Genomic DNA, 11138 nt, shown 5'->3' with positions numbered 1-11138 from the left:
TGCTGTCTTCGGTGCAAATCTTCAATTTGATGCATAACATTCAAGAACAACACCTACAACATTTGCAGTTATTCACGGAATATGGTCGACTCGTTTTGGAGCAAACAAATAAAAAACCATTTCAATATTTAGTGTTTCTCGTTCGCGATTGGCAATATGCCTATGAAATCGATTATGGCATGTACGGACATGAGGTTATTGATGATATTTTGGCAAAAGATGACGAACAAACAGCTGAAATGCGCGAACTGAGAAAACAAATTAATTCAAGTTTTGATGAAATCGGTGCATTTTTAATGCCACATCCAGGTTTTGCTGTAACACAACAACCTAATTTTACCGGCAATTTAAAAGAAATTCATCCCGATTTTATTAAATACACGAAAGAATTGACACTATCCATTTTTGCACCCGAAAATCTGGTTGTAAAAAAAATCAATGGGCATGAAGTGCGCGCCAGAGATTTGATTCCATATTTACAGTCGTACTTGCATTTATTCAATGGACAAACACTACCCGAACCAAAAACCGTTTTAATGGTATGTGTTTTTGTTTTATCTGATGAAAACAATTCAAAAACAAATTAATTCAATTCTAGGCAACAAGAGAAATCAACCACTTAATTCTGTCCAATGAGTGCATACATTTTTACATTGATTACATGCAAAAATCGCTCAATGCAACGCAATCATATTTTAGTGGAAATGAACTCAAAGAACTCCATCGAAGTGCGAAAAATAAGGCAATTGAACTGGTTTGAAAACATTGAAATAACTAATGAACATGAATTATGTCATTTCTTCTGATGTTTATGCTCAGTTTCAGACAAAATCAAAGTTTGGGACAAATGAACTCATATTGGACCATCAAAAACGAATTGAAATTGATATTGAAGACAAATTCAACATATTTCATCTTGAAAATGATAAAATGTATCGAAATTACATTGTAAGTAACATATTAACTCGCAAACAAAATGGTCAAATATAAATTTTCTATGAAAAAATTGTAGGAAACGGCGAAGCTTTTCAACGAAAAAATGGTCAACACAATAAAAGCAAAAACTTACAGTCAAATTATCGATAGAATCAATACAAAACTAAATTTGAGCGATTTTGAGCTTCTCAGTTCGTTTGAAGAGTTAAAAAATACTGCTTTGAAACGGGTACGGTGTGACAATCATTTTCAATTTAAAATGTTTTTATTTAATTAAAAATGTATACTTTTGCAGTTCAATGACGAAAAGCTGGGCGATCATGATATTTTTAATATTTTTCGTGAAAAGCTTGAATATGATTTGAATCATTTACGGTTATTACTTGAGCAAATGTTGATATTTAGTGAACATTCAATGGAATCGTACGTTAGTTGTATGCAAAAATCAATCAAACAAATCCAAACTTATTTCAATGAAACCGAATTCACACAACTTCACCAGAGCACCAAAAATCACTCAATGTACCAGGTATGTGGAAATATTATATTCGAAAAAAATATATTGTGTTTGTATTTTTGTTTGCTTGCTTTTATCATAGTTTCAGGAAAAATTTGGCTGTGATGACTTGGCGTCATCGATGCAACGTAGATTTCAGACTAATATTGGAAAGGAATTTTTATTTTTCAAACAGCAAAATGAAATAAAACGGGTAGAGTTCATTGTAAGTGTTCAAATTGATCTATTTCTTGGTGATGATTACTTTTACATCAGAAAGCTTTTATCAAAATCATTTAGACAAAATTGCCCACTTTGAGGTCAAAATGTTGCCATTTTATCATTCGAACTATAAATCTAACATTCATTTCGTAATACACGAACAAAGGAAATAATGAGTAATTAATGACTAAAAGTATTCTAAAAGCGATCTATCTTTGGTAAAACGACAATATGTGGTAGAAATATCAGAAACTTATATGTAACTTGTATTTCTGCTAGAAAAAAGCCAATGCGCACAATGAAAGATTAATTCAAGAAATCAAAGCGGTGATTGAAGAGGGGGCTCAAGCCGAAATCCTACGAACACATTTCAACGAATATGATTTGAATGGTTTGTTCCTTGGAATGAAAGACGTTGGACTTGAAATGGTAACATATAAAGCAAAATCTCAATGGATTTCAAACATTTATATGAAAAAATTAAGTTTTTGACACATTTTGATGTAATTTCATAAATTCAATTGCACGAAAAAAGATTTTTTTTTTCAGAAATTCAATTGTTTTTGTCACATGTTTTTGAAATCCGGGGAGAATATAACATACCTTTGAATTGAATAAAACTTATATGTTTTTTTTGCAGTTTGATGCTCAAAAGATATGTGATGGTGGCATCTCAAAAATATTTCGTGAAAAACTAAATCAAGATTTGAGTAAATTATGGAACACACTTACCCAAAGGAATAGAAGACGCAACACAATCCGTATTGGGTAAAGATACTTTATCTGACTTTTTCCAGACACTTTTCCAAAATATCTCATCTTATCTAAACAAATCGAAAGAATTTTCGTTAATTCGAAGTATAAACATTTTTATTTCAATAAAAAATTAAAATCATCCATTACAATTTAATATGAGAGAATCAAATTAAGTTCTTTATGTAATATTTTGAAATAATAATTAAAAATGTTGTTTCCATTCGTACGAGTCGCTTCTTTTAACTTCAATCAAACTTAAATCTGTGACTCCGTTGGTGGTAGTCCATTTCGTTTTCTCGAATACCTTATCTCGTACATAAATCGTTACTTTTCGGGCACCAAATAATTGTTCACGTTGCCGGTTCAATGTTCGTAATTTAAGCGCATCTACTCTAGAATCGAATCCATCTTTGTGTAAAAGTTTGATCTTTTTCAACTGAGTTGATTTTCGAATGAATGGCAAGATGTCATCAAAGCTTGCGTTGACCATATAAAGACGTTGCAAATTAGTTAGTTCATTCGCCAGCATTTCCATGGGATTGACTGCAATGTAATTGGCTGACTGTGCAATGGTCATTTCTTTATTGTATTCCAAAATCACCAACTCTTTTACACTCACGGGGAGTGTTTGATTGGCATAGTCGAACAATTTGATGCACAATTTATCGAGATTCTTGGTCGAAGCGGCCAAAACATTGATTTCTTCATCCACACTCGCTACGTACAAATGTAATCTTTTGTAAAATCCTTGATCGTAAAGTTCATTGATTAGATTGAAAATCAATTGCATACTTGGTCCATCACTTCCGATCGGATGAACGAACTTCACTTCCAAGATGTGCAATGCCTTTTCCGAATTTCGAAATGCGTGTCGATTATGCCACAAACAATTTGCGCTCGTTGAAAATGTGCTGATACTTTTATTGAGCTCAAGGAAGGAGTTGAGCTCATTAATGACCAATTCATTTTTTGGAATCAATTCAAAATTTTCAAGTTTGGGAAAACGTTGAAATAACCATCGAGACTTTCCATTTCGTGCGCAGTAAATTTGATCCAACTCCGAATTCGTCACGTACAGTCTCTTTAATTTTATGCAAAATTTCAATATACCTTCGTAGATGTCATTCGAATTGCAGTAATAAATGTCCAAAGTTTCGATTTTTGCGAGCATTTTTGAGAAGCAATTGAAGAACATAGGGGCTATGGTGGTATTGTTTATACTGACACTGTTGATCGAGACAAATTCTTCAATGTACGGTTTAATGTTTCTCAACGGTGAAAGATAAGAATGGACATTTATTGTTGTGATGAATTGATTGAAGCCAGATATTTTGGTTTTTTCGAAATTTCCGAAAATATTGAAAGTTTCACAAAAGACATCGTTATTTGAAAAATCCGTATGAATACCATCACGACCGTTGATTATTTGTAGCGCTGAATAATTCTGCTTGAAATATTCGCCGGTCACTTTGTTCATTCGCTTGCATGTTTGACCGAATGAATGCAAGTCTTTTAAGCTCAAATACTCAAAGATTTCATCGAAACAATCGATGCTCAACTTAAATATTTTTGGTGGTGATTCCACATTTGATGGGCCAGAGCCGGCAGTGAAGATACCATTTTGGTCGTCCGGTTGGGATAACTTTTGCATTTTTTCTTGATGACTCATACTCACTAATGATGAAATAATCAAAGACAAGAGAAAAAAAAACAATGATAAACCATATTTTATATAAACCAATGATAATTTGAAAGAGCCCACAAATACTGAATCAATAATAATATTTACATGATATGCCACAAATAATTTTCTTACAAGTAAAAAAAGCACAAATGAAAGAGTAAATTGAAAAAAAGCAATTACGTGGCTGCAATGTTGTGAATAAACACAATAATGAAAAATTCCGAGATATTATGACAACATTTGCTGTTGTCAGCTAAAAAACATAGAATGACAGTAAGTCTTACTGAGTGCGATAATTGACAATTTTTTGATAGTTTTCAGTTTTTACCTTTTTTTAAATGAATTTTGCTATGGAAAATGCCCATTTGGATCTTTGTTGCTTGCGATAAATCACTATCTAAAATACAGTTTTGTCTGTGCGCAATTACAATGCGCTTATATAGCGAATACATAGCTTTAAGTGGTGAGAATGGATCTGTCAGTATATGTATAAGAGACACACACACACACACAGTAAAAATATTTAAATGCATGCATAAGAAATTTGAAATTAATATGACAGAGAATGTCAATTCCCCGTTTTAACTTCTCCTCTGTTATCAATGACATTTCGTTGGAAATAACGTCAACCAAGTTGCAACGCAATGGAATGTAAACAAAAGAGCGAATCAGCTGTATAATTTCCATTGAATTTGTTAAAAAAATACACTGCATTGAGTATCAAAACAAATCTTTCCAATAGACAAAAAGATTTTGAATCGACGGTTTAGTTTTTTTGGAAAATTGAATAGAACTATTTGATTTGGATCAAATTCGGTTATGGTGGGGGGCATTCTATATAGTGTAAAATGCAAAAATGATAAGAATTTAAATTATTTATAGCGTCGTCCTTCGCATGCGAATGTAGGTAGCAGTTTATACATCACAGCGAACAAGAATGCATGCATTGAGCAAAACTCTGTAATTATGTTTTAAATGAATATGCCGCTAAACTGTATAAAAGATAAATTGTTAACGCCATTAAAGTACTTTTCAACATGGAGTTTATTTTTTAAGAATTTTATACATTTATTATACATTTTAAATTTTCGTTAGGATTATTTTTGTGACTGAATTTGTACTTAAATATTTAGTTAGTTTTACCTGAACTTATTACCTGATTTTTCAAAAATGGCACATCGTACGATTGTAATATTCGTTATTATTACGTTGTCCATTTTTGAGCATGATGAATAGCGTGTTTCTTTTAAAACAGAGATGAAGTTTTATGGATGATAATTGAAAATTGAAAACATGAATCGTTTACGTAATTAGTTCTGGTCAGAGCTTTTTTCGAGAAAAATTAGTATTTTCGGCGAAATTGCACTTAAGGTAAAACAAACCAGGCAATATGCAAAACAATTTCTCTTGGTTGTGATCGTTTAATGATTTTTCTGTTATTTAAATTTGAATAAGTTTTACCAACTGCTTCATTACATTTACCAACTTTTCGAAACCACAGATGACGCTAGCCCATGAATTTGGTGAATGTAATGAAGCAGTTGGTAAAACTTATTCTCTTTTGAAAAATATGCCTCAGAGATGTCAAAAATGGTAAATTTAATTCGTTGTTGGTTGATTTTATATTAAAAAATTGAATTAAAAATACCACATTTTTCTCTCTGTGTACTCTTCGACTTTCCCTACAGCTGTCCAATATGTTCATTGTTGACTTATGGTGATGTTGCCCATCCAATGTCGCTGATAAAAGTATTGTATTCGTCCGTATCTCCGACGAAATCCGGATATATACTTACATCGAATGTTTGTTTTGTATATTCACAAAACTCACAAGGCTCACAGTAATTCATCATACACACGGATGCTGTTTTGGATGCATCGACAGCAACTTCATCCGCTGATGCTTCCACCGAATTCGATTGTGAACTAGTTGAAGCTTGAGATGCTTTGACCGAATTTGATTGTGAACTAGTTGAAGCTTCAGTCATCGCAGCTCTCTCTCTTTTCTTCTTAGCACTGCGTCTATTGTTGTACCAGACAACAACCACTCTCACATCTGATTTCAGGGACTGTGCTAATTCCGCTTGGCCTGGTCTCCGCAAAGAACTATTTTCAGCAAACTTCTCTTGGAGTTCGAAAATTTGAAATGGAGTAAATTTAGTGCGAGTCCGTTTCGGTCGACCTCCACGACCAAGTGGTACATCAGGGATACGATCAGTTGATTCTTCTCCATCTATTTGAGCGTAGTTTCGATTTTGCTGAAATTTAAGAGAAAACAAAATCAATTGGTGGTTATTAAATAGAACTATTTATATTGAGGAAAATATATTTTTGAAATTAAAAAAAAAAATACTTTTAATACATACCGGATTTGAAACGTGAGAAGCGTTCATCTGAGCCATGTTTTCCCTTTTGTTTAGTTTAAAGATAGAAAATTCAATTATTTTTTGAAAAGCACTGTACCGAAAATATGCTAGTGATTGAGTTTGATGCGATGATTTATTCGAAAGAGTAGACTTTTTTGAGCAATGGTGATGTTTTTAGTAAATTTTTCTTCTATTCAATGTGGTGTTGAGTGATCGAAAGAACCAAAACGAATATCTCCATATTCAAAGATACCGCATATTTATACATGGTATACATCATCAGCATCTCATTAAGCATATGGAGTAATTAGTATTACCAACTATGATCTATCCAATGAGAGGCGTCTCATCATTGACCTTTTTTAGCTCTGGCAATTCTCAAATATATGCATCTACATTATAAGAATGAAATGTCATTCTTTTGTCCGTAACTACAGTTTTCAACCAACCTGAACGACATTTTTCACACTTATAGTTTGGATCAGTAATGTGCGAGCAAAATTTTTCAGGCGGGTTGATTTTTCAGGCAAATCGAAATAATTTTCTTGGCGAAAAACCATAGCAAATCGAAAGAATTTCTCATCATTTCACAAAGTAACCGATTGGTCGTCTAAATTAGTCAATGAATTTTTGAGCAGCACCCAAACCCTATCCGTAAGTCTGTCAAGCGATAAGTTGACAAATTGGACAAATAAATTGAGTGAGTAAATTTAATAATCTCAAATTTTTTATTCAGAATGGATATAGTTCAGTATTAACACCCAGCGGCATCTCTTGATGTATCCAAAACGCACAGCACACATTATGCATATAGAAATAGCAACCTACCATGCTACAAATATGAATTTTTTAAATTTTTGCACACAAATTTGATACGAACTAATTTGAAGGTTTGTCTGGAAGATAAGTGATATGGCCTAGGTGCTTTCACGTTTTGGATGAAAGTTGCATATTATCGTTTCATATTGGCATATCGGAGATATATCGTCATATCTGTTCAATATGATATTCGTGTAAAGCGTGAGTTTTTTTCATCACAATATATACCGATAAATACAGTTATATAGAAACATGCCGATATTTGCTAATACACTTGTATATAAAGAAAGTGACGAGAGAAAGACGAATTCAAAGCGTTTTGACACTGGCAATACTTGAGATACGACATAAGTTATGTCACATAACCTTGAACATGGTCATTTTCATTTGATTTTTACATTCAAAAAGAAAAGATTTCATTTATCATGTTGGCCAATAAAATTTGGAGAAAAAAAAAACGATGAATAACCTCTGTAGACCTTTATGACAGTTCAGTGAAATGTTAAATCACAAAGATAGTTGAGAAAAGTGGATGAAAATGGCGAATTCGATATGGCAACACAACAACTCAACGGTATATCGGCAAAATATTTGTTCAGAGAAATGAAACGACAACAACAATAGCACACATTTTTTGTTGGCAACATTTCCACTCTAGATCGCTACGACATTGGTGTTTTTAGTTTGAACAACATCATCTAGTAAGCTCAAATTTGCATGGTAAGATTATATAGAATCGAAAGTACGTACAAAAAGAATGCGTAAAACCATCAATGTACATTGGGTGGTTTTTTTAGTAATTTTTCGGAATTTGTTGGGCAAATAGTTTTTTTGCGTCTATTAGACGTCAGAAACAACATACCGGTAATTTTTGGTTTTCGTCTCACCAGTAGGTAGCGCAAGAGCTATCTTGATTCCATGATGGATCCCTTGGACCACTAGATTTTGTGAAAATATAAAAACACCTTTTCTCAATCACATCGGTTTGAAATGAAGAGTAATCATCATTTATGACCAGAATTTAGGTTCTGGTGAAGTTTCAAGCGATTTGGATGAAAATAGAACAGTTTTTACCTAAAATTTCCGAAATTCCAAAAATCAGAGAATGTATATACTAAATTGATGTGTATTGAAGCTGGAATGCTTTCCAACCAAAAATAATTGATTATAGCTTTGATATACAGTCGTTTGGATGTTCCATATAGGTCGGTCGAAGACTGATATTTTTATTGAACATTGGGAAATGTAGAAATATGGTCGAATCGGGTCGAATGGTCACTTTTTGGTCGTTTTACCTTCACAAGTTACATAAATTTACTTCCCGTATTCCAATCACCGAATTTGCCCATTTTTAGCTTACAAACAATTTCCATGCCATTTAAAAGCATTCTAACTTCATTGTCACATTTCCATACTGACCGATGTGAAGCTATATTTTCACCTCACAGTTCAAAATGTACCATTTTTCAAAAAACCAAATTTGACATCACATTGCTTTGAAATCATTATTTTTCGACTAGAATCGAAAGAATTCCATGATATATCAAAGATATAGTCGTTTAAATTGTTTTAAGTTGTTATTCAAATGTGAAGATGAATCATTTTTTTGTATTTGCATTAGGTGAAAAATTGCGTTATATGGGATCCCAGCATGGATCCCAGTGATACTTATGAGTTATCCAAAAATTGAAACAATTTGCGTTTAGATTACGTTTAAACGACTATATCTTTGATATATCATCGAGTTCGAATTGCAAAGTATTTCTTTGGAGAAAACACAGCTAAAATATGAATTTCATCATTTCACAACAATAATAAATTAAAAGTTGTACGAAAAGTCATTGGAACGAAGGAGAAACACTAGACAAATATGATCAATTCATATGAAGTTGTCTACATTGAGGTCATATCAGACAATCGACATTGAAATCAATTCAAATTAAAATTTCGTTGGAACGAAGTCGTCTGTTTACTTTTAACGACTTTTGAATAAAATATTCATTCATTTTAATTGTTTTTCCCATAATGTCAACTTCAAGACAGTCAAGAACACTGCTAAAAAATGCTACTCAAGAAGAACACAATAATTTGATTTTTTTTATTCATATTTTATTATTCTGTAAATGACAAATTCAATAAATTCTTTTTTCTTCGGATTTACTTTATATAAAATTGTATCGATGTATGTAAGTTCAGTTACGTTTTGTGAATTTCTGTTTATGTTGACATGTGGATGATTTCATTCGATTGGAATTTTCCTGGAAATGACTTAAATTTTATTGAAAATCAAACCACGTACTAGCCCCCGGGCTTCATCAGACTTCGATACAGTCGGATCGTTGTAAAACTTTATAACGATATCAGAATCTAATTGTGATTCGGTTTTCATTTGTATGCCAGTACAATAGTTGGTTAATGGAGTTTGCTCGAAGCGGATTTCGTACAAAATTCCAGGTTTGATGAAAATGGGCTTGGTCAAAAATATGTCGGAGCGTTTATTTGTTTGCAAAGCAACTTTTTTACTATGGAGAACGATTTCATCACCAGATTCCTTTGGATCGGACATTTGAACGATTGTCATTTTCGATGGAAACTCTTCTTCAAGAGTACTGTATTTGTTGTTTTCAAAAACGTTTACACGAGTACAAGTGATCATTTTTAAAAGCAATGGTTCATTGACTGAGAATCTGGTTGTTTCAATATTTTTAATGAAATATGGTCCCCTCACGAATGTATTTGAAATCACGCGTGAGTATGTGATTTCACCTGTGTTGTTGCATTCAATTGAACAATTTCTCGATATTCGTCTAACGTGAAAAGACCACCATATAAAGGATCGAGAGCAGCAAAATTTTCAAATGTCATCGAACGATAGCGAATTTTAAAAAATAGTTCACCCAAATGAGTTTGAACAATTTCTCTTGTCAATTCATTCTCTCCGCTGGCTTTTTTTACCCACTCAATAATCGCTTTGAATACTTCCACTTCGGAACAAGACAATGAGTCCATTCCCAAAATGTGACCCAACACTTCTTTGCTGCATTCCAGAAAACTGGTCGAAGAAAAAACAGCCTTTGTATTTTCGGCGATCATTAGTTCGCAGTATCGTATCAAATCATCTTGATGGTGGAGAACGGCAAGCGCATAGCACCAACAAACGTTGTTTTCAGTGATTGTTCGTCGCAGGAATTTGGTGCATGTATCCATACATTCAGTTACGTTGTATTTGTCACCGAGATACAAAACCTTGGCAATATTATCCATCGTTAATTTTGCCCGTGTCAAATAAAAGAATTGCAAAAATTCTTCGAATTCAGCGACTGTGGCGTCTGTAATTACAACGTCGACTTTATCTTTCCATGAATCGCTGAACATTGCTCGGAAAACATCGCTAACGCTGCCGAGAAGCAATTTGTGGACGGGAATGCGTTCATCTTTTCCATCGGCTGACTTACAAATAAAGTGAAAATCGGCCGTCTCTTCGTTCAAATACAACTGTTCACCAACTGATGAAATACCTTTGATTGCGTAGTCGTTCGATGTGTTTGACATGACTGCCGAAATTCCTTTTATTGAAACCAAATTTTATTGTTCACTCGCTGAAAGGACGAGCTAATCTGAAATACAAGAGAAACCAATAAATAATCACTCAGTTTGTGACTCATTTCTTCTTCTTCTTCTACTCTCAATTTCTTACATTCGATCAAAAATTTTATGTGATACCAAAATGTTTCAGATTAAATGTCGCTGATGTGGCCCACTCAATAATTCTGACTGAGAAAATATAAAAGAACTTAGTTAGTTGAAAAATGTTGAAAAGTAAATAAAAGTTCACTGCTTAAAATGTACTTGTTTTGCT

At 33.0% G+C, this 11138-nt stretch overlaps 4 protein-coding genes across 4 annotated transcripts; 1 reads left to right on the top strand and 3 right to left on the bottom strand.

The window, feature by feature from the left end:
- Positions 1–6: 6 nt before the first annotated feature.
- On the top strand, positions 7–2636 carry LOC116351471 (atlastin-like). Its single transcript, XM_031783574.1, has 8 exons — positions 7–539; positions 599–754; positions 820–948; positions 1013–1165; positions 1232–1465; positions 1536–1658; positions 1934–2083; positions 2295–2636. The coding sequence occupies exons 1-8, from the start codon at positions 30–32 to the stop codon at positions 2424–2426; spliced, it is 1587 nt and encodes a 528-aa protein (XP_031639434.1). The 5' UTR covers positions 7–29; the 3' UTR covers positions 2427–2636.
- On the bottom strand, positions 2503–4532 carry LOC116351472. Its single transcript, XM_031783575.1, has 2 exons — positions 4423–4532; positions 2503–4084 (listed from the first exon to the last, which is right to left on the bottom strand). The coding sequence occupies exons 1-2, from the start codon at positions 4457–4459 to the stop codon at positions 2613–2615; spliced, it is 1509 nt and encodes a 502-aa protein (XP_031639435.1). The 5' UTR covers positions 4460–4532; the 3' UTR covers positions 2503–2612.
- Positions 4533–5806: 1274 nt separating this feature from the next.
- On the bottom strand, positions 5807–6496 carry LOC116351470 (homeobox protein Hox-B1-like). The gene is made up of 2 exons (XM_031783573.1): positions 6461–6496; positions 5807–6352 (listed from the first exon to the last, which is right to left on the bottom strand). Exons 1-2 carry the CDS (start codon positions 6494–6496, stop codon positions 5807–5809), a joined length of 582 nt encoding a protein of 193 aa, XP_031639433.1.
- Positions 6497–9456: 2960 nt separating this feature from the next.
- LOC116351473 (BTB/POZ domain-containing protein 3-like) lies at positions 9457–11053 on the bottom strand. Its single transcript, XM_031783577.1, has 2 exons — positions 10977–11053; positions 9457–10896 (listed from the first exon to the last, which is right to left on the bottom strand). The coding sequence occupies exon 2, from the start codon at positions 10829–10831 to the stop codon at positions 10022–10024; it is 810 nt and encodes a 269-aa protein (XP_031639437.1). The 5' UTR covers positions 10832–10896; positions 10977–11053; the 3' UTR covers positions 9457–10021.
- Between the last annotated feature and the right edge of the window lie 85 nt (positions 11054–11138).

The sequence above is a fragment of the Contarinia nasturtii genome, unplaced genomic scaffold, assembly GCF_009176525.2.
Source record: "Contarinia nasturtii isolate CC-2019 unplaced genomic scaffold, AAFC_CNas_1.1 Cnas_scaffold_5505, whole genome shotgun sequence".
NCBI lineage: Eukaryota > Metazoa > Arthropoda > Insecta > Diptera > Cecidomyiidae > Contarinia > Contarinia nasturtii.
Note: the sequence above shows the minus strand (reverse complement) of the source record. Positions and strands in the feature narration are given on the sequence as shown.

Excerpts from the sequence above, each read along its gene's own strand:
- LOC116351471 (XM_031783574.1), top strand. The coding sequence starts at position 30 with ATGCATAACATTCAAGAACAACACCTACAACATTTGCAGTTATTCACG. Across the intron at positions 755-819 it reads AAAATAAGGCAATTGAACTG|TTTCAGACAAAATCAAAGTT; the intron begins GTTTGAAAACAT and ends GTTTATGCTCAG. Across the intron at positions 1,659-1,933 it reads TAAAACGGGTAGAGTTCATT|AAAAAAGCCAATGCGCACAA; the intron begins GTAAGTGTTCAA and ends TATTTCTGCTAG.
- LOC116351472 (XM_031783575.1), bottom strand. The coding sequence starts at position 4,459 with ATGGGCATTTTCCATAGCAAAATTCATTTAAAAAAAG. Across the intron at positions 4,085-4,422 it reads CAAAATTCATTTAAAAAAAG|TGAGTATGAGTCATCAAGAA; the intron begins GTAAAAACTGAA and ends TTTCATCATTAG.
- LOC116351470 (XM_031783573.1), bottom strand. The coding sequence starts at position 6,496 with ATGGCTCAGATGAACGCTTCTCACGTTTCAAATCCG. Across the intron at positions 6,353-6,460 it reads CTTCTCACGTTTCAAATCCG|CAAAATCGAAACTACGCTCA; the intron begins GTATGTATTAAA and ends CTTAAATTTCAG.
- LOC116351473 (XM_031783577.1), bottom strand. The coding sequence starts at position 10,831 with ATGTCAAACACATCGAACGACTACGCAATCAAAGGTATTTCATCAGTT.